The sequence below is a fragment of the Denticeps clupeoides genome, chromosome 11 (genome assembly GCF_900700375.1).
Source record: "Denticeps clupeoides chromosome 11, fDenClu1.1, whole genome shotgun sequence".
Taxonomy (NCBI): domain Eukaryota; kingdom Metazoa; phylum Chordata; class Actinopteri; order Clupeiformes; family Denticipitidae; genus Denticeps; species Denticeps clupeoides.
Window position 1 is genome coordinate 21,290,791 of NC_041717.1, and position 22,317 is coordinate 21,313,107.

General features: G+C 43.4%; 1 protein-coding gene across 5 annotated transcripts in view; it reads right to left on the reverse strand.

The window, feature by feature from the left end:
• Positions 1-7,963: 7,963 nt before the first annotated feature.
• The window catches only part of LOC114800080 (phosphatidylinositol 4-kinase alpha-like), a 33,234-nt gene continuing 18,880 nt past the window's right edge, over positions 7,964-22,317 (reverse strand). For 2 of the 5 annotated variants that reach the window (XM_028997167.1, XM_028997166.1), the window contains exons 26-57: positions 22,070-22,151; positions 21,632-21,715; positions 21,432-21,521; positions 21,220-21,339; positions 20,961-20,993; positions 19,914-19,928; positions 19,412-19,504; positions 19,161-19,317; positions 18,756-18,883; positions 18,073-18,231; positions 17,827-17,978; positions 17,646-17,753; positions 17,312-17,439; positions 17,079-17,231; positions 16,627-16,706; positions 16,227-16,426; positions 16,024-16,114; positions 14,487-14,654; positions 12,810-12,863; positions 12,556-12,676; positions 12,236-12,365; positions 12,063-12,133; positions 11,634-11,706; positions 11,415-11,485; positions 11,225-11,331; positions 11,001-11,105; positions 10,476-10,601; positions 10,232-10,352; positions 9,846-10,005; positions 9,682-9,771; positions 9,465-9,548; positions 7,964-9,104 (exon numbers count right to left, since the gene is read on the reverse strand). In XM_028997167.1, the coding sequence (XP_028853000.1) occupies positions 9,053-9,104; positions 9,465-9,548; positions 9,682-9,771; positions 9,846-10,005; positions 10,232-10,352; positions 10,476-10,601; positions 11,001-11,105; positions 11,225-11,331; positions 11,415-11,485; positions 11,634-11,706; positions 12,063-12,133; positions 12,236-12,365; positions 12,556-12,676; positions 12,810-12,863; positions 14,487-14,654; positions 16,024-16,114; positions 16,227-16,426; positions 16,627-16,706; positions 17,079-17,231; positions 17,312-17,439; positions 17,646-17,753; positions 17,827-17,978; positions 18,073-18,231; positions 18,756-18,883; positions 19,161-19,317; positions 19,412-19,504; positions 19,914-19,928; positions 20,961-20,993; positions 21,220-21,339; positions 21,432-21,521; positions 21,632-21,715; positions 22,070-22,151 (3,406 nt within the window). In that variant the 3' untranslated portion in view covers positions 7,964-9,052. Of the gene's footprint in view, positions 9,105-9,464; positions 9,549-9,681; positions 9,772-9,845; positions 10,006-10,231; positions 10,353-10,475; positions 10,602-11,000; positions 11,106-11,224; positions 11,332-11,414; positions 11,486-11,633; positions 11,707-12,062; positions 12,134-12,235; positions 12,366-12,555; positions 12,677-12,809; positions 12,864-14,486; positions 14,655-16,023; positions 16,115-16,226; positions 16,427-16,626; positions 16,707-17,078; positions 17,232-17,311; positions 17,440-17,645; positions 17,754-17,826; positions 17,979-18,072; positions 18,232-18,755; positions 18,884-19,160; positions 19,318-19,411; positions 19,505-19,913; positions 19,929-20,960; positions 20,994-21,219; positions 21,340-21,431; positions 21,522-21,631; positions 21,716-22,069; positions 22,152-22,317 lie in introns of those variants that run through there. The other 3 variants (XM_028997168.1, XM_028997170.1, XR_003751327.1) reach the window with 3 other exon arrangements.

Sequence of the window (22,317 nt, forward strand, 5' to 3'; positions counted from 1 at the left end):
TCCACATTGTGCCTGTAGGGGGCGTACTTCAGCCAGGAAATCTGTTTCAGAAATTAAGAACGTTTTTTATCTGTATATGGTGAGGATCTCTGTGCCCATGCGACATCCTGAATTATTAGAAATGTTATCAAGTGTTACCTGTCTGGCCCAACAGTGTTTTCACATGGGAACTGTGCATTGGATTGAAGAATGGCATACAAAAAAACCCTACAGTTTAAATGCTCTGGGCCACTGAAAAACTCACTGAAAATGACCTGAAAACTTTGCTCATGTGTACATAGATTTAGGATGAATATGGTTGTTTCAGTGTAAAATAAATTGTAATGCAGCCTGCAGTATTTGGGTGGTAGTAGCCTAGCGGGTAACACGCCTACGAACCAGAAGACCCAGGTTCATATCCCACTTACTACCATCGTGTCCCTGAGCAAGACACTTAACCCTGAGTGTCTCCTGGGGGGGACTGTCCCTGTAACTACTGATTGTAAGTCGCTCTGGATAAGGGCGTCTGGTAAATGCCGTAAATATAAATGCAGTATTTAAGGCGGAACAGACAAATCCCAACAAGTAGCTGTGAATAAGGAGCTAACATCAGTATCACTCTGTACTCTAAATTCAATCACACACACATATGTGGGACGTGAGAATGAGGTCCTCATTGTGTCAAGGTACTGGTGCAGCTAAATGCTGAGTGGCTTCAGGAGGTGTGCAAGCAAGGTACAACCACAACAGAAAAACAGTTCAAGAAGCACATGCTGATTCATTCAATAAACGAAACCGGAAATGTGATTGTTGAAAAATGTGTTGTCTTTTTCAACTAGACGCTCTGTACATATGCCTCCAGAAATTACAATACATCGTGAGTTCAAAATTAATAGCCAAATTGGAGAAAGAGACCAAAAAGACAAATTGTCATATAATAACCTGATACATCAGATCAGCATGGGAGTAAAGAAGGGTCACAGCGAGAATGAGATCATTGAAGCAGTAGTGAGAGCCAATAACCCAGGCCTCAGTCTCAGAGACATGCTGGAGATTAAAACAGATCTCACTTTGCCACACCTCTGAACCATCTTGAAGGGTCACTATAAGGAAGACCGTCCCACAGATCTGTACCACTGTCTCTTGAACCTAATTCACCCATGAGTCACCCCAAAAGTTCCTGTTTAGAGCCATAGGACTGAAAAAGAGACCTTTGGCTGCATCAAGGGAACCCGGATCAGATGAGAAGTATAGCTCTGAATTAATTCCCACTCCTGGTGGAGCAGTGGGAACTGGATTGATCAGCGACAGTATGAAGAATCAACTGAAGATACTCCTCCACAAGCCTTTGTGTTAAGATTTGGATTCCCTGTTCGCCTGCACCACGATCAGGGTAAAGAATTTACCAATAAGCTGTTTGCAAAATTGGAGGCATATAGTGGGGTGAGGGGGTCAAGGACAACGCCATAATGGGCAGGTCATAAGTTTTAACAGAGCACTTCTGGCCATGCGTAGAACATTAACAGCCCAACACAAGACAGATTGGAAGTCATCCCTAGCCAAGGTGGTGCATGCTTATAATTGCACCCAGAATGAAGCAACAGGCTTTGCTCCCTATTTTCGGTCTTAACCCAAGACTCCCCATTGACCTCATGTTTGGCCTTGACAAGGAAGAAGTAGTCACACAGCGCAAGCATCTAGATAGCCCTGTGTATGAATACAGCATGAGAATGTAAAAGGTCGAGTTCGGGTCTTTCTTAGATTTCTACTCTTGCTGCCCTGTGACTTTTTACAGACAGAAAAGGAAACGGTGCTACCAGCAGCGAAGACGAAACAATCAAGAGAGACAACCATCCACACGGAGGGTCAGAATCAGAGGATGGCTTGGAGGGGGAGTATGTCATCAGGTCTGAGGCACAGAGTCTGGGGGACGAGGTGGGAATCTTACTCAGGCCTGAGGCACCTCCATTCTACCCCAATGATGAAACAACAGAGATTGAGACACTAGAGGGACATCTTTGACCAGCAGGAGCACAGAAAAGAGGGAATCGATGAAGACACAGACCCCATAGGGACCAACACACACAGTGAAGCTAACATATCAGACACAGACCTTGGAGTCCAGTCTCATGAAGAAGAAAGAGATGACTACAGATCGGCAACAGCACGGCGGTATCTTTTAAGACAGAGAAAATTTAAACAGATGTTCACTTATAATCGAGTGGGACAGCCCACGTTGTTTGATGTTTCAAATGGATTGTGTTAGTAGTGAGTGGTGTAATGAAGAAAAAAAAACTGTTAGTCCTTTAGTTAAAATTGTACAGATCCTTTCAGATTACCCATCAAGACTGTACTACTTCGTAAATATTACAGGGTAGTGATAACGTAGGTTGTGGGATGATACACTCAGGGAAGATACAGACATCCTGGCTATGGACAGGGCAGCTGTGGACTGTCATCGTGCACAAAGACACTCACAGCAACATTATGACATTAAAGGGGAGACAAATGTCATTAACGGGACTGTTACAGCAATGTACATTGTGTTCATCCTCTGGAATCCTGACCCCTAACCTTGTTAATTCTGTGATTTCTCATTTGATGAGTGGGTATCTGAATGCCCGGACGGCATTTCTTTCATGGGGGTAGAGTGTAGGGATCTGGACTGTTTGGGATCATTCTGAACCTCCCCCCCTCCATTGTATTTTTTAGTATTTTCTAGTATCCTTCATGTTTGGGTACTGAGTCATGGCAAAACTGTATTGATATGTTTCATGTATTCTGCAAATGTCTTACCAACCCCCCGCCACTAGGGTGGCACCCAAGGCCGCAGCTGAATTAGAGCCAAGGCAGCCGGAGTAGTGTGCCCTGTTCATTTCGAGTTTCGTGTGTGATTGCAGTTGTGCAATAAAGGATTGAACAAACCCAACCCTCTTCCACACTGGTTATTGATTTAGCCAAGTGTGCTACAAGGAAACATATTCATTTTGTTTATACAAAAACAAAAAATTGTGTTCATAAAATGACTTTTTTATTCGTGCTTGTGAAAGAAAAAAAAAATCTGTACAAATTGACCATTCACTTGTTAATGAAGTGCATTTTGACAATGAAACAGATCCTGTGGACAGAATATAGAGAAAAAGGAATATTTTTTTGTGGTGCAAAAAATGTGAATATTTGGTGGTACAGAATGTATTTTTTCCACTCCACCCTTAATTATCAGTGGCTGATTAGGATTAAAAGATGGGATATCTGTGTTTACACACATGCATATGTGCATCGACAGCAGTTTATCTAAGATGTTATATTGAGGGTTTTCTTTTTACAAGAATTGGAAAGATCCTGGGTATATTCACGTTAATTAGATTACATTAAATGTACTTTATTAAATTTCTTTCTAAAAAGCAAAAAAAAGGTCTCTTGATCTCATACAGATCTTTGTACAGTTACCTCTTTATACCACTGGGAAGCAGCCTTGTCCAAACGATCACTTTCCAACACAGGACTAAAAAAACTTGCTTATATTAGGTTAAATAGAAAAATGTGCATGGCCTAGCAGGTACTTTTATTCAAGTGTACTACGAGTATACTTATTTTACACAACAAAATGTGTAAAAAAAAAGGGAGGTGTCAGGTTTCACTGCACCTGGGGACTCACCTGTGCCCAATCAGGGCACTGTTACTAAAAAAAAAAAAAAAAAAAAAAAGGCTCTGTGGTTCTGCCCTTCGGTGGCTCCGACATTTTTGTTAACTGTTTCATAGTGTTGAGATTTAGTTCTGGGAATTGCCACATGCCTGCGGATTAGTTTGTGTTTTTCCTCTTTTGTTTCCCCTGTTTTCAGCCATTGCGCCATTTTGATTTGTGTTTATTAATAAATCCTTTTTTCCAGAATGTTCCGTCTCTGCACTTACTTCCCCCGTCAGCTCATTGATGTGACAGAATGTCGGAGCCCAAACCAGCCCAAAAGCGCAGAGACAAAAGGCAGAGGAGGAGAACCATGCAGAAGAAAGCAGCCAGTCGTAGTGATTGCGGACGCAAGCGGGGAGCACTGGATGGTCACCCGTGGGGTCGGGGAGATCCGTGGCGAGACACGGAGGGACCGGGATAGGACCCCCCACGTACTGGTTGAGCAGTCTTCCCGGCGATACGGTGTTTGAGTCACGGCGGGGAGCGCCACAGTGTTACGCTGATCCCTGTGGAATCCGCCAAACCAGGAAGCGGCAACGGAGGTGTTCCTCCAGTGGGGAGATAGGCCAGCTCCAGCCGTAATGGCCGGAGTACTTCCCGTGGGAGCTGATCACGCCCTGGCTCCGTCAGCAGGGTGGACGACCGACGGGACTGTCGGTGGGAGGACATGGACAACGAGGAGAGCGATGATGACGTGAATTGGTGGGTGGTCGGGGCTGGGATGGCTCCACCCATTGCGCCCGTCCGCGATTGTCGCAAGGTCTGTGATGACCCACATGACTTCCGGGGGTGTGCTGAAGACTAGGGAGACACGGACGAGAGCGACATTGATGCGAGTTGAGCGGTCTTGCCGGGATGGCTTCACCCATTGCCCCATCCACGATCGCCCACGTCACATCCGGTGGTGTAAGGACCATGAGGAGCAAGAGGCAATAAGCTGGTGGAAGAGGGTGATGGGAAGTCACCATCCAGCAACTGCGCTGCCGGGACTGCATCGCGAGGAATCCGCCTCTCCAGCTCCGGTCGCGGACACGCCTTCCCTCTGCCCAGACATTCCCCAGCTGAACGGCAGCGTAGCACCCCGCTTGTGTAGAGGACGTCCACCACCCTCCACGCCACACACCTACTACCATCTACAGCAACGCCCCCAGCCTCCTGGGGGAAATACCCATGATGCCTGGACCCATTTACAGCATTTATCAGACGCCCTTATCCAGGGCGACTTACAATCAGTAGTTAAAGGGACAGTCCCCCCCTGGAGACACTCAGGGTTAAGTGTCTTGCTCAGGGATACAATGGTACTGGAGAGCCAAGAAAGGGAACCAGTCTTCCAGCCCTCTGGAAGGCATGAGGACCCAGCTGGGAAGAGGGCCTGCTTTTCCCAAAGGATGCAGAAGCCAGATGGTCTGGCAAAGCCCCCACACTGGCACCAGGAACGTGCAGCGGGAAGGGAAGAGACACTCTAGGTGCTGTGCCAGCAGGGACGTGCAGCGAGAGGTGCTGCATGTTCCCAGAAGGCACCATCCAGGGGTGACGTAAACGGTCGCAGGAAGGTCCGGGACCACCTCCGTGTGCGAGACAGGGAACGATGCAAGACACATCAGAGGAGATGTGCGGAGACGGCCTGCACATACCCAAAGGGTTGGCCCTGATTTTTTTATGTGTGCAGGTTCGAGGGACCGAGGCCACCATGCAGGACCACATCTGGGAGACCTCGCATGGCAGGAGCCCTGTGGTTGCCACCGTCCACCCCACCTCCTCCACTGATTGTACTGCTGGGGCTCAAAGGACGTAGCCCTTGGAGGGGGGCTCTGTAAGGGTTGACTGCACCTGGGGACTCACCTGTGCCCAATCAGGGTGCCGTTGTAAGGCGCCGGGGTTCCGCACTTTGGCAGCTCTGACAATTTTGTGAACTGTTTGATTGTGTTGAGTTTTGAGTTCTGGCAATTGCCACATGCCTGCGGGTTCGTTTGTGTTTTCCACTTTTGTTTCCCCTGTTTTCAGCCATCGCGCCTTTTTAATTTCTGTTTATTAATAAATCCTTGTTCCCATAATGTCTCGTCTCTGCGCTTATTCTCCCGTCAGCTCGCCAACCTGACATGAGGCAATATTTACTTAAAGTACACTTGACTTATACTGATAAGTGGAATTATAGTACAGTAATATGTACACTTATGCTTTAATATTAAAACTTATACTTTACTTAGCCACAAAGTACTAATAGTTACTATTACTGTACGTGTAGCATGTGGGCATGCTCATTTTTTGCACACTCTTGTTTTTTCTGTCTCTCACCCTCTCTGCCTTCTTTTGTAGGAAAACACACACACAGAGACAGACAAAAGGGTCTTCTCCCTCTATAGGTGATTAAATTGCACAACATAGATCCGTGTAGGTAAAAGTTAAGTGTATTGAAATCTTTTGTTCACTTGAGATGTTAAAAAAAGAGTAAAAAGACATCTTTTACAACAGAGAACAGACGTGTTGTAACTTGTAAAGTCGCTGTCTCCTTTGAGCAAGAACAGTCAGATGTGGGTCGATTTCTGTCTGTATGACCCTCAATATCAGATGAAATATTGAACAGCATTAAACCTGGAAAACGTCCTGTTTTCCGTAGACCATAAATGGAGTTTTGTTCCGGTGAACGCAAACTTACACATGCTTTGAGAACGCCCCTGAGGGAGGGTGCAAAAAACATTATATATAGTTGATTGGGACGCTTTCTTTCTTCATTTTGCTGGAGACAAAATAAAGCTGATTGTCTGATTCTTTTTGACAATGGACAGAGCATGCGTTACGGACGAAAATACTGAATTTTCTTTGAATCGAAGCACCGAAACGTTGACGCGTACGCTGACTTTAATTCCAACATGTTCTGAGAGAGCTTCAGCATCTGCTTTGGCTGAAGGAGGGAACTCTCCTTTTGCGAGCACGGTTTTGTTTATCTCAGAAAAGACCTACTCTACACACCAAGAAAATCGAAAGATTAAAAGATCTACCCAACTGGTAGACGTGGAACGTGGATGTGTGTTGGATGTGGAACGTAGGAATGATATTGCAGGTAGATTTAAACGTCTGCTCCTGTGCTCTTTTGAAAACGTGTTGGACAAGTGCACAAACGCGGTAATCGACATGGCATTGGGCCGATACAATAACTGGCTTTCTTGGTGGAATCTGCTGAAAACTTACTGCCCCTGAGCTAGGGGTAGTGGTGGCCTACTGGTTAAGGACGCGGTCACGTAATCGGAAGGTTGCCAGTTTGAATCGCGATCCACTCTTAAAATCTCAATAAATGCATCAAATGAATTGTACCTGTTTCTTATATTTTTTGAATCTTATACTCTGTTGTGCAAGTAAATTACACAACATGGATCCGTGCAGGTAAAAAGTTCCGTGTATTGAAATGTACTGTTCACCTCAAAGGTAAAAAAGATTAAAAAGACTTTCTTTCTACAGGAGAAATATCTACCACTCCTACAAATGCATACAACTAGAATCAGGTCTGCATCATGTCAAAGAGTGTTTGAAGATTTTAATTGTTTACTTTATTATGTCACATCTATTCATTTTCTTTTTGAATTAATTATTTGATTCAGTCTGGTTAACTGAATCAAACAGAGTCAAACTGAATCTCAGAGTCCCGTGGTCCTGGTTTTCTGGTGTCATACGGACAGAAACCTCTTTCTCAGGTAATGGGTGTGGACGTGTCTGAGGGTTCTTGCTCAGGGGAGACAGATATTTCATGCTTCATCTGTTCTGTGTTGTAGAGGACATCTTTTTTACTCCTTTTAACTCTGAAAGACATCAGTAGAGAATCAGGGTTGGGGATTGGAGTTTTTTTTTTTTTTTATGAACACCATGATGTTCAGAGTCCGATCTAACACTTTGCAGCAACCACAAAGCCTTGTAGATGAGGACGACAGCTGAAACTCCAGCACCAGTCACCCAGACAGAGTGGCTCTGGAGAATTTCATTGGATGAACCGTTCTCTCTGCATTACATGTGGCGTGATGTTGCCACGCCTCCCAAGTTAGACAGACATTTTGCCGATGTCACAAGATGGCTGGCGTGAGGGGGTTTGGTTGCTGACCTAATGTTGACGCCTCTGCCGCACTGCATTATGGGACAAATGCTGCTCCCAGGACCCCAGGCCCTGCAAACATGCCTCAACACAGAACCACGTTGTTTTCTATGTCTCATTTGGAGTCTTATTTGTTCTGAAATTCTTTCACACAATTAGTTAAATCGTTCTGTGCAATGTGTGGTGAATTAATATTGAAAAAAAAAACCTCAAAACACAAGAAACTGTAGATTTTATTGATGTTTGAGTGATAAAACATCCCAGAAAATCACACACATTTGGAGTGAGGAATATAGAACAATATATTAAAGTCAGTCACTTTCCTATGAGCTCCGTCCGTATGCGCACACACACACACACTTATTTCTCTAAAAACACTTCCAATGGATAACAGTATTACAATGCACATCATCTGATTGGTCAGTTCAACACTAATAAATATATATTTATATTTCTTAAGAATCAAACAAAAGCACAATCTTCTTATGGTTTGGCAACATTACCACACATTTTAGAAGCTTCAAGTCCATTAATTGTGCTAAAATACATTCGCTCGGAACACAGGAGTCATTTTGTCCAAAATCACGGTGCAAGTTACTATGTGTGTGTGAGTGTAAAATAGACTTTAAAAATGAAAATGTTGAGGCCATGCGGGTGCACTGGAGTAAACAGGCTTTAAAAGGCACAACCTGTGGCTGACGCTCAGGACAGACACTTTGTGTGGGAATGAAAATGTAGTGTTTTCCAGAGTGGAATAAAAATCACAGTGCGAGGAACCAGTCTGTGTTTGAAGACTCCTCTCTGAAGAGCCCCTCTCGAGGACGTTCTGCACCCTTTTTACCATGGTGTGTGGGTGGAGATCCGGGCAGAGGTGTGGATGTCCAGCTGAAGGGTTGTAGTAAAGATCTACAGCAGACTGTACATTTAATACCCATACACACACGCACGCACGCCACCACACATCTGTCTGATCTGAGATACAGAGAGTGCAGAACCAAACCCCACCCAAACCAGACGAGCAGTTATTCTGCTTGTTTCTTGGGTTAGAAGGTACGTAAGACAACTCAAGTCAGATTTCAGGTTGGTGAAATATTGCACAAGGCTCAGAAACTTTACCCGCTGCTACCTACTAACTTGGTCAGACTCTTTCAAAAGGTAATTGTGTACTTACTCGCACCCTAGAAGAATATCACATCTATTGATATTCTTGTATTAATAATTGAAAGGCTAATTTTGCCTTTGATTCCGTCAGCATCTAACAACACACACACACACACACACACACACACACATGAACCCTGTCATCAGTATGGGATCTGGTTCTGGTAGTACTGGATCATGTCGTAGGTCTTACTCCTGAGAATCAGAGGGAGATTTGGGTCACATTTAATAATAGTCCATCAATTGTCATTGATGTCATAATCAAAAAAAAAAAAAAAAAAAAAGAGGAACATACAGAACATCACACAGTTTATTGAATATATAACTGGATAATCATGCTAATAGTTATGTAATACTGGGTACCAAGCGAATGGGATGAAAATACAAATATAAATCTGAAAAAACTTTGTCATCTTTAATTTTCAATGCAGACAATAAAACATAATATTGGTAATTGTTTTAATTAATCTTTTTTTTTACTTGCATCAGATGCTCGCTTTAAAAACTAGCGACGACGGTTGTGTATATGAAAGTTTTTGTGTGTGTGTGTCTGACCTGCTACTCAGGAAGCAGTTCTGGATGACTTTGATGATGAACGCTGCTGCTTCTTTGTCACTTGCATTGGGGTTAAAGCGCTGCCTGCAACACACACACACACACAACAAATAATCATGATCTCACACACATACCACTTCATGAGGATTATACGTGGCTTTATACTTTCCCTTCTGATCCCTATTGTCTTGTTAGTAGGTGAAGTCATGTGACTCACTTCAGATGCCTGATTGTCTGACCACGGAAACAAGGCAGCCCAGTGTCCAGCATCAGCGTTACCAAGGAGACCACAGCATCCATGTATGGCCTACAGCAGAAAAAAATACTGAGACACTTCTTCTAAAAAATATTAGCAAAATTAGCGCATGACGTTATAATTACCGGACAGCCAGGTATCCACGGACGCACATCTCCATAAACCACTTGAAGGGCGTGGCCTCCATCTTTCCTCCCATAATCATGACCATTTCATCAGTCAGCTTGATATCTGGCTCCCAACCCAGATTACCACCTGGAGAGCTATCGAACATGAAGCCAAAGTCTGAAGACACACACATACACATACACACACACACACACACACACACACACACACACACACACACATTACCAATAATGTCTTTTTAAAAAGGTACTGCAGCAAAGGCCTACAGCTCAGAACATGTGCACACACACACACACACACACACACATTACCAATAATGTCTTTTTAAAAAGGTACTGCAGCAAAGGCCTACAGCTCAGAACATGTGCAGCTGTGTGTTTACCGATGTGTATGAGGTGTCCCTGGCTGTCCAGCATGATGTTGCCGTTGTGTCGATCTTTAATCTGCAGCAGGAACAGCAGGAGGCTGTAGGCAGCCATGCTGCGAATGAAGTTGTACCGTGCCTGGGAAACATGCACGTTCGTGAAAAACAGAGGGAGTTCTCTTACAAAATTAATAAAAAAAAAACTGATCAAACATAAATGATACTAAAGTTACACCAGAGACGATTTACAAGAGAGTCAGACCTTCTGAAAGGCCAGCGTAGACTCATCCCCATACTGGTTGCGGAAGTAGTCGTACATCCCGAAGTCCGTCTGCCGTCCCAACTGGTCACGAGACTTACAATCTGGGATGCATTCAATGACTCCACACTGGATAACACAATAGAACATAATTAAAAAAAAAAAAAAAAAGACCATCTATTCATTCCTATCTTTGCCAGTTGATTTCATTGTTGCAAAATACATTTCTTTAAACCGATATATGACATTATACAGAGTGAACATTACTTTTTCAATTTCAGAAATAGCCTCAAAACTGCATCTGCATGTTCAGTGTTATGTAATTTATTAAATACTTCTGATTATTTTATGAGGATTTTGCAGTTAGAATTTTGCATATCATTTGATATGATAATGGTTCTCATACCTTGACATGATATAATCATATTATTTCCAATTAATAACGTCAACTGAGGCGTTTGTTATCCGTTGCAGCTGATGTGTGGCCAAATGGCTCCGTTCCTCCACAGGCCGAGCTCTGAGACTTACCCCAGGAGCAGTGGCAACCACTCGGTAGGGGAAGACAAACAGGTCCAGTCCCACCAGCTGGAAGATGTTCTTAAAGAGACCAATGATCTGAAGGGCCAACATGTCCTACAGAGCAGGAACAATGACACGGACAGCCACACATTTAGAAAGCAGATCAAGATTATTAATGGTTTTACTTTTAAAATGTGAAAAATTGACACAATAAGAATATAAGAAGTGGCTACCTGTCTGCAGTCATCTCCAACTTTAAAGATGGCCGCCTGCCAGCAGATCTTCTGGGCTTCCTCCTGCCCGCGGTCTTCATCCAGAGAGTCGGACCTGCACAGCAGCCCTGCAAACGAGAGCTTGCAGTTCAAAACCATCAGCAGCACACGGAAGCAGCGATTGCAGCCAGTACATCTACACGATATGCACCTTCTTTCTCCAGCTCACTGACTTTGCAGCGCTTCACTTTGAACTTTGCCAGGTAAGGAGCTTTAGCTGCACTAAGGGAGCAAAAACAGACACCAATATAAAAATGGTGATGGTGAAGCAACAGAGCCACAGCCACATCCACGTTTTGGCCCTCACACAAATACCAGGTCTGCTAAGGGGTGTAGATACTTTCTTATGTGGATGGTGGGTCCACTTTACCTCTGCATCGGTGTTCCGGATTTGTAGTCAATGTCTAAGACAATTGCCTCTGGGTTACTGGGCAGATAACAGCCTGAGTAGAAACAGACAGGAAGACAGACAGGAAGCATCAAGTTTAGTTCTTCTGGGTTCACGGCGTCCCCTCAATATAATATTATGAAGTAACGTTTTGAGATTTAAAAAGTATATCATCATATACAAAATAAAAATAGATACGTGTTAGGACCATGTAATAGACTTTTAAAAATATGAGCATGGTTGTGAGGTCAGATTAACTGTTTAATTTATATAAAAAGATTTTACACTCCTGTAGCGTCTTCCTGAGGGCCATGGTGTGAACTGGGAGTGTTGAGGGTGTGTAATGTATTTAATTATACTGTAGGCCCTCTTGATGACTTTGTAGAACCAGTAATCAGAAGGTCGTCCTACCAGGCTGCACTTTGATGTCAGACAGAGCTCGGAGACACGCCCTTTTTCTCTCTTCACCTTTAGGTATGGGTCTGGGAAAAGAAAAGAAAATATGGGATTTGTGCAGCAATGCAATTTTCCCCCCATATAAAATACAGATTAGAGTATTAAACACGGTGCTCGGGTGTTTGTACTTTATGATGGCCGAGACGTTGGTGATTTTGTTGAAAAAGTCAAACTCGCGCTGGTAGAAGTCCTTAGCCGGGCCAGAGAGGGAGCCAATGATCTCCTCCACTAGCTGCTCCAACAGCTCTCCAATATCAGCTACACACACACACACACACACACACACACACACACACACATTAATTTAATCGCAATTGTTTATTTGCAAAATGTGTGATTAATTTGTTTAAACTGACTGACAGCCACAATTTTAATGTGTAAAATATTTCGAATAAATTGCAAATGTCAGATGGGATCCCACGGGAATGGGGTGATGTTATCCGCTCACGGTCTTTCTGGTGACCCTCCTCGTCCAAAAACGTGTTGGTCTTCATGTTCCAGATGAACTGGTGAGCCAGGAGCTGGGACTTCTGCGCTGCCCACAGTATGTACTCTCTCACATAACCCATCTGCACACAGTCATCAGGTCGCATTTATTCTACTAAAGGCTTTGGCTTTGTACACAATCTACCAAATTTTAACATTAAAACATTGACAAATCACGAAACAGTGAATGAATAAAATGGTTCTGGAATGAAATACCTTATCATAGCGGAGAGCCTGGACAATCTGAGGGATGTAGAACAAAATGGCATCCTGGTAAAAGGAGGAGAAAAGAGCATTTACAATCAGTTCTTATCCTCAAGGGTTAATTTCCTCTGAATAGTTCATACAGTTCTGATAATTTTAAAAAATTAACTCATGTTCGAACACATAATTAGGGTATAATCATTCATTTTCAGGAGATACTACTGTTCACGAGGTTGGTCGTAAGACATCTCCTTGTTTTCTGAAGAAAAATTTCTCTTCTTATTGAAATAACATATTTTAGAAGCTTAAAGTAGAAAAAAAAAAGAGCTTCTTCAGCCCAGATGAACATTACAAACACCCATTATTGGTTCATTAGTCTCTTCTTCTACATACGGAAAACAAGGACATTTTTCAATCTATTGAACAGTAGTATATGAGGTAGAGTTGTGAGAAAAAGTGTTAAAAATAATTTTGTAATCAACCTTTGACATTTTACGACCAGTCTTGCATGTGCATACGCTGTAGATTTAATATTTTTCCGAAGGACGGCAGCATCCGTGCAGATGAAAAGCGTGACGGCCGAGGGTTGGGAAAATGATTTGTCAGTGTATGCACTCGTCTTCTGCAGGAAGTCTCGTTTATGACAGCACTTCAAAACTAATTCAGCTGATTTGAGTGTGAATTGAGTGGTTTTGAGGGCTCTTTACAATAGAGCAACTCTCCAGTAGCCTGTCGGCACTCGGGTTCCAGTAATGGATCCTTTATTAGCCAAATCATTTGAAGGGTTCTCACAACTGTATATGCTGAAGGTCGGGAATAAAGGTCCGCTGCGTCTGCATGTTACTGATCAGGTCCAATAAATTAACTTGGTAAGTCTGAAAGTCAGCTTCTTCTTTATCGAAACGAAAAAGGTCTTAAATTTTACTGAAAATAAACTTCTGACTGTTAACATGTAAACTCAGCATCAATCTTCAGTCCAGAGAATCCATCACTGTTGAGTATCACCCAGCCAAGAGAACGTTCCGGATTAATCATGTGTGTTTGTTGTCAGGGTGATAAAGACCAGTGACTAGACGGTCCACTACAAACACCTTCGTGTCAAAACCTTATTTCAAGATCCCTGCACACATCAGGAATGGCCTTGAAATAAGTTTCCCAGCGCACCTTGATGAAGACAAACCTCGCAGCCAGACAGACAGAAAGCAGCTGTTCTGGACACACAGACACAAATTAGTAAAGATATGATGGCGTGAAGGTTATGGGTCGTGTATGACGTGTGTAAAAATTCAGCCATAACAAACGGGGGGCATCTCTTTTACATGCCAACTGTCGCAATTCTGTCGGCTGAACTGGAACAGGTCAGATGACGTACAGTCACTATGCAAGACAGCAACAGCAGCGGTTTTATCTATCTATCTACTTATTTATTTATTTACCTAAAATCACGACTGGCCCAAACAAGGGCCAGCCGAATTATTAAAATAATTCAGCTTTTTTACGCAACAAATAAATCAACATCTTAAAAAGAATGAGTAAAAACTGAATGCATGTCAGCACAGGGGAGCTGTATTAAGCTATAAACAGGAAGAGTCAGGAAATAAAGTTGAAACCCGCCACTGTCAGCAGAACCAACCCCGATCTCTCTCTCTGTGTGAGTGTATAATAATGAATCGTGTTGTGTGCCGGTACCGGTGGGAAGGAGCGCAGAACTCTGACGGCGTACTGGGCGGTGAGGGGGTGGGGAGGGTACATGCTGGAGAAGTACGACAGTCCCGTTGGCGGGTCGGCTGGTGCCCAGCACAGTATGTGGCTCAGCTCCGGCGAATCGGCGTCAATAGTGTGCCACGTCACAAGGAACTGCGGGTAAGCACAGAAACAAGCACATAAGAAGTCTTTCATCCAAACTTTTCTTCGAACTTACATACAGGATAACAAAAGGATTTCAAGTGACTGTGAGAAGACTGCTCCCACTCTAAGGCCCACAGGAATTGCAACGTGAAGCACAGCAAACGCCACGTTCGGTCTGAGAGTACCCTCATTTTTTTAAGGCTGAGGTGAGTCGAGTTGACTCGGTGTTCATGTCCACTCAATGACTGATCGCCGTATCTTCAGTGCTGGTTTAATATTGTGAGACTCACCTAGGGTGTCCCCTGATGAGTTATGTGACACTAGTACGTCAGTGTTTTCATAAAAAAGCCGCTCTGCCACACGGAAAAGAGAAATTCACTCTGGAAACTGATTTGAAAAATAATCGTTCTGGGTCCCCAGAAACGCTGTCTCCGTGTGGATTGGACAGAAATTTTACAGGCTCAGAAAAAAAAAAAAAAAGTTTGTGTGGACGGAACTGACTGCATGACCTGTCCAAAAAGCAGAATTTCCATCACCTCCCGCATAAAGAAATATCCAATATAATGTTTGGGTGCTGAGCAGAAAAGGCCATTTAAATGGGGTTATAGAATTTAAAACTGCATTCACACCATTGCTGTTGAATGTCGGCAGCTTGGTGTGTTGAATGGAACAAACCAAAACCACAACTCCATCTTTCACATCCTCTACATGCATATTTCATCGCCTGGACTGAGCCAATCCTAAAATTCTTCATTTTTTACATTACATTAAACACACTTCGTACAGTATATTAAAACTGACACTTGCCTGGCTTGTTTGGTAAGTTAGCAAGTGTAAAGATGGCACAGACTTTTGCGTTCTAGAATGTTGGACATTTTTAGAGCGGGAGCGCAAAATCCCTCACTGGAAACGAAGACGCTTAAATAGAGGTTTTTGCCACTGCACTTTATGCTATTAACAAAATTCCCCGATAATTTCCTGACTTGGCACCCAAATGATCAAATTTCTGTCTGGAAATTCCCTGACCCATGGGAACGCTGCCCTAGGTTCCAGGCTTCTGCTGGCTTGCGTACAAACCAATCAAAATGCATCAAATGAAAGCAATGCTTAATTATTAATTATTACATGCATATTCAATTATGACAGCACCAAACACATCGCAGCATCCGATTGCCAGTAGATTACTGAATACTGAAACTAAACCAAATTAAAATAGTTTGTGGTTTAAAGCTTGGTTCATGGTGCCCGTCTTAATATATAAAACTCACAAAATTACTTTTGTTGCAAACCATCTCCAGTATCCACACAGCGTTCCATTTCCGTGCATATTCGTATGTGCATCTACTCCCACAAGGAGAACGGCCGATGGGACGCGTACCTTGACTGCCTCAGGAAGGTCACGGACCGCCCCGGGGTCTAGCCTCACCAGACGGGTCACTTCAGCTGCAATCGCCTCAGTGTTCTTAAACCTGCATCGGGGCGGAAGCATGTCACTTCCCAAACCGTAGCAGGAAGAACTTTATTCAGGCTCCTGCAATTCCGAAAACCTCTCGAGCAGATTTCACTCCGTATATTCCGCACCTGGCGGGCAGCTGCAGGGCGAGGTATGGCGCGATGCTCCACGCCAGGTTGACGTGGTCCTTCCACTGCTTCTCACTCAGGCTGATGTACTTGGACCTCCAGTTGGCGATGCTGGTCTCCACCGACTGCTCTGCAGCGATCAGCAGCTCCTGAGAGGACAGCGGGTTGTACCAGATGGTCAAGCGCTCGATTTCGCTCGCCTAGAGAGACCAATGAGAACACCTCAGGATCATGTAATAAGACTGTTATCAATGTTAACAGTAAGATATTAGATGTGTGAATAATAGACGTGTTTGTTAGGTTAAATACATTATAAATTGCTCACACTCTTAAACAACACAACAGAAAAAGAGAAAGAGAAGAGCACATCATATAGAATAACAGTTCAAAAGTTTCCTACCATGAGGGCCAGCAGCAACGTTCGGCGCTTCATGTAGTATTTATGAAGCTGAGAACCTCTGTTGCTCTTCTTGGACAGACCTGAGTCACAACACACAAAAACGCATTATCGTCTCTTTATGAAAAGTCCATGAGCGTTAAGAGTGGTCCTGGTTTCCATCATCGTCCCTCCTCAAATGAAAGAACACTGGAACTTGAAGCATAAATTATTCTTATTTCCCAGTGTACATTTCATTACCTCCATTTTGCAAGATGGGATAAAAGAACTTTGACACAGATACATTCATATCTATAAATGTTATTTTATTTGTCTTCAAAATGTTCTACTTTGATTTGTACCAGAATAGTGAAACTCTCCCATTTTTCCGGGAGATTAAATAGACAGAAGGAATTAAGATTTTCAGACCAGTAAAATTCTGTAAAATAATGCTTGCTGGGACTGTGCGGCATTACCGGACTTTTTGGACAAGGTGGACAGGCCGCTGGACAGCGGGTACGTGTTGATCCAGCCCTGCGTGGCCGGCTGTCTGGAGGTCGCGTCGAGGCCGCTGCGGGATTCGGCCACCGCCATGACAGACAGGCTGTTGACCGACACGTCCTGAGGGTCTGCAAACGCACACCGCCGTAGTTACGACGATCGCTGCCATGGTCCATTACACTCTTTTTTTACTCTCTTACGCCCTCACCTGGTGGGACAAGCTGATTGGCCGTCAGATATTTCTTATCGGACAGCAGGCTGGCGTAGAATTTGATCAGGGTGCTGATGTCTTCACGCAGCCGTTTCTCTGGCTGTGAGGGACACTTCGGCGAGGCGCTAGAAGGACGAAGGCGAGGTGTGTTAACTTCCATCCGAAACTGAATTCAACCTGATTTTCAGTTTACAAAATCCGCTATTTTAGGTAATTAATTAGATGCATAACACTGTCTGAAAATCGTATTTATTCCAATTAAAAAAAGAAATAAATAAAATTTTTGTGAAAGTCTGATGGATGGGTGGGGTGTCTATCTGTGTCTGAGTACCTGAAGTAATCGAACGCCGTGGAGTAGATTTTCTCTCTCAGGACGTTACGTATGGTGGAATTGGTCACCACATCAGCGTGAAGGAGGGTGAGGCCAAGGGTCAGAAGTCTGTCAACACATAGTGATTTCAGATCAGGTTTCGAGATGCGCGTGTGGGGAAAAGCTCTTCCTGTCGGCGTACCGGAAACGTGGCCCGATGGCGGCAACGTGGCGGTTCAGGCTGCTCTTGGGCCCACCGACACTAAGACACAGCGCCCGCTGGAGGATGCTAATAAATATCTCCACCTGGTCGGAACTGCAGTATTTGGCAATTTCAAACCTTTGAACAAGAAACTACACAGACAAAACAGATCATATGAATAATCTGGAGTAATATTGGGAATATGGAGAAATTTCTGGATATGTATGAATTTGTGGGTAAACTCACCTGTATCCAAAGGCAGTGTGGGGTGACATTAGGGGGTCGGGGGACAGGCTGGCTTTCTTCTGAGGCAGCGAGAGGGTCTGCCTCAAACTCGGCTTCTGAAAACAAGCCCATCTTCAGCTCCACAGTCATTTGCCAGGCTCCCGCCATCTCACGCATGAACTAGAAAACACACGCACACATTTAAAAAAAAACAACATTTTAATATCAGCCATTCCATCTTACCAAGGCTTCCACAGCGAACATTATATTTTTCCTCAGAACTGGCAAAATTCTAATCATTCTAGTTGATCACCAAAGATGAGGCAAGTGTATCTTACAACAATGCATTGTGGGTAACATCCACGATGAAAAAGTGAAAGTGAAGTGATTGTCATTGTGATACACAGCAGCGCAGCACACGGTGCACACAGTGAAATTTGTGGGCACCATGACAGGCGCCCGGGAAGCAGTGTGTGGGGACGGTGCTTTTGCTCAGTGGCACCTTGGCGGATTGGGATTCGAACCGGCAACCTTCTGATTACGTGGCCACTTCCTAAACCGCTAGGCCACCACTGCCCCTCAGCAGTTTCCATATCCACAAGAAGTCACTTATTTACAGGGACGCTGAATTAGAAGGATCTATAATAAATACTTGACGGGTCGTACAGATAAATATATTTAATGGGTCCAGTGCATCACATTACCGGCACTTCAATTCCGTTGCGAGCCGCCAGGAACCACTCCCAGCAGGCAATGGCAGTTTCCATCCCATGCTCTGTGAACATCTTCAGAGGAGCCCAGCACAGCTGATGCAGGAGCTGAGGGTCACAGTCTAGGCACACAGAGATTTTGGTTACTTTTAAGACTTCTAAATTAATCTCTAAAATAATCTATGCTAAATGATGTCTGATTCATAAATTTCCTGTCCCTATGTCAAACATTTTGTGTCCCTATTTACTAATCCCATCCTCAACCTCACAATTGATAATGTCTTCTCATTCTCTAGTGTGTTCACTCATTCTTTCATACTGTTACATGCGATAGTAATAATAATAGTATTATTACAACATTTATTTCTCACTGTGCGTGGGTGTGTGTAGGTGTGTCACCTTTGGCACTGATGAGCAGGGCGGTCATTTTGAACATGCTTTGTGTGAAGGCCTCGGAGTCTTTGTTCTCCAGAACTTCAGTCACCTGCTTCACCATCAGGCGGCTGAGGTCTGATTCACTGTTGGTCAACTGAGCAAACTGCAGCATGCCTGCAACCTGACACACACACACACACACACACACACATACAGAAAACACTGTGAGAAAACCACACACACACACACACACAGCGTGACTCTGCTGTCTGTACCTCTCCGGCATAGCGGTTGCGCAGGTTCAGAGAGGCCATGAAGTTGGAGTAGTCCTTCTTCACACAGGAGGGTCTGTCGGTCAACTGGGTGCTCTGGGAGAAACGCAGCGCAATGGACACCCACACGTTACACACGTACTATCCCAGATTACTGAAGAGCTAAACTAGGAAGGCAGTAACTTGATGATGAACAACGAATCACGAGGATAACATACATGTAGCTAACATTCAAATAAACACCACATTCAAATTCCTATTACAAAAAAAAGGTTCATTTAAGCCACGTGACTGACTTGACCTGCTGTGGAGTTTCTGAAGTCACCCAAATGGAGATTTTACCAGTAATCGCTGTCTAATTGCTGTACAGCATGTGTTTTTTTCATACATTTTTATTTTAAATAACTCAAGTGGTGAAATGGCCAGTGACAAAAAGTGTTTGGTTCCCAGTCTTGATGCCTATGTTGACAGATGAGGGAGAAGAGCGAGCTGATTACAGACCAACCTGAGGGAAAGCAGCCTGGGCGAGGTGTGCGGAGCACAAGACAGATGGACAGCCAGTAACCAAGGCAACCAGATACCCAGCCAGCAGGGCAGGGACACAGAAAGCCAGGCAAGCATGTGCATGACCATCCAGGTAAGACACAGGCACACAGGTAAGCATGACATGAAGCCGCGGATGAGGTGGGATGTTTGGTGAGTCCAGTATGAAAAGACAGCACAAATGAAGGCAGTGGCAAAATGGCGACACGTATCCACACTGACACACACAGACTACAAACGTTATAAAAAAAAAACAAAAAAAATCATGCATGAGCTCAACCCAAGAGCAACAACTACGACAGTACAATGTGACGATTAGACAACGTTAGTTAATAAGTATCTCCAAAAGTCTATTACAGTGTGTTCTTGCAAAGGGGAATCACTCATAATAATCATATTACTCATAGTTACAAAAATAAATACTATTTTCAGCTATCAGAAACAGGACTCTTTTCTAAACATAATATTTCTGGTGTCTGAATTAGAATCTGGGAAGTATACTAATCATCATCCATTACTTTCGTAATGAAACACTGAGAGTCGTAACCAAACACTGAACCAATTTATCGATATTGTGCTTATATGTCACTAATGGGGCAGTACATGAACACAGGCCGTATTATATAATAATATCTAGTGTTTGACATAATATGCTGAATATGTTGAAACGTCTAAAGCACACTGCAACAGACCAAAGAAGCATCAGGTATTCTTTTTTCTCGTTATTTTAATGTTTCATTCTAACTCTACTTCTTCTAGATGAAGACACGAGTCTGTATTATAGGGTATATGGCAGATTTGTCCAATTAAACATCACTACCTGCTGCATGTCAGTAAAAGGACGTTACGGACACATTTCCAATTTCTGTAATCAAACATTGTAAACAAGTTAGGAATTTATAAGCTTAAAAGGTTTAAATTGGCTTTTCTTAAAATTAGTTTCCTCTTTTAATCCATTTTATGATCTGATTTATACTTCAGTGCCGTCAGACTGCATCCTCACTCTTACCTTAATCTGCAGTCCAATGACGTCTGCAATGATCTAATGACAGTACAACGATAAGTGTGTTTTGAAAGAGAGCCTTACAGCCCGACCACAAGACAAAAGGGGGTGGAATTCCACATTTTTGAAAATAGAATTTCAGCAAATTTCTGAAAACTTTAATCTGTGGTCACAAATATTTAGTATTTTTTTTTTTTTTGTGAAACTCAATGTTGTGTGGACGTGGCCTGGCTGGTCGGGTGTGTTCGAGTGTTGTGCTCCTCACCCCCAGTGTTGTGCTCTGCCGGTTGTACCCGGCGAAGTTGAGGATGCTCTCAGTGGCCATGGCCAGTCCAGTGTGCTGAGACAAACCTGACACCCAGTTCTCATGTTTATTCAGATATTCCTGCGAAAAACCAGGGGAGGTGAGGAGGAATGACCTTCCCAAAAAAGGGTCAGAACCACATCTAGTCTAGAACAGTATTTATAAAAACTCACCTGTAGGTGAGACTTGGTGACCGATGAAGCCCATTTCATCGCCTCCTTTAAAATCTCACCACATCGGGCAGCAAAGTCCTTTACTATACTCTACAAAAAACGTCAGTAGTCAACTGTATAGTAAACTTATAAGAAAATTGCCGTAGATATTCTTGTGTGCACAAAAAAAAAAAATCACGATTGAATGATTGTACACTTACTTCTCTGGCCTCGTAGGTGTCTGGTACAGTGACGCGGTAAGGCGTGTCAGGTATGTCATAATATGGCTGGTCCTTATGGATGTCCTGAGCACAGGAAAAGGATTGTTGTTGTTGTTTTGTTTTTTTTAATTCAGAATTTTGTATTAGGTTACTTATTAGTATCTTTATTTGAAGTGTTTTATGATATTTATATCTGTTATTATATGATATTTTAGTGGTTAATCCTTTAATATAATAAACAGTATAATATCTTGCCATTTGTAAGTATTGGTATAATATAAAACAAGAAACGTTAATTAATTATTAATTTTTTAAATTTTTTATTTTTTTACGTAAAATGTGTGATATTTTAACAGTGTAAATTAAAGTTGGGGAAAAAAAAAAGTCATCATCTATATCAGCACCAGCTGGTGACGCTCACGCATCGACTGAACTCACAGCGCTGAGAGACAGAGAGAGAGTCTGGAGAATGTCGAGCATAGTCTTCAGCACCCGGCCGCTCCACAGCAGGTGTGGGAAGCTGGAGAAAGACACCAACAGTTCCAGGCCGTGATGCTTCTGCTGCTAGACACAGTTCATCAGACGCCCAACTAGCCCACTCATCAAGGACAACAGCAATGAAAGGTGCGGGGGGAGCGACCACAACGCTAAAGATGCCGAACATAAACTGCAACGACAGCAGCATA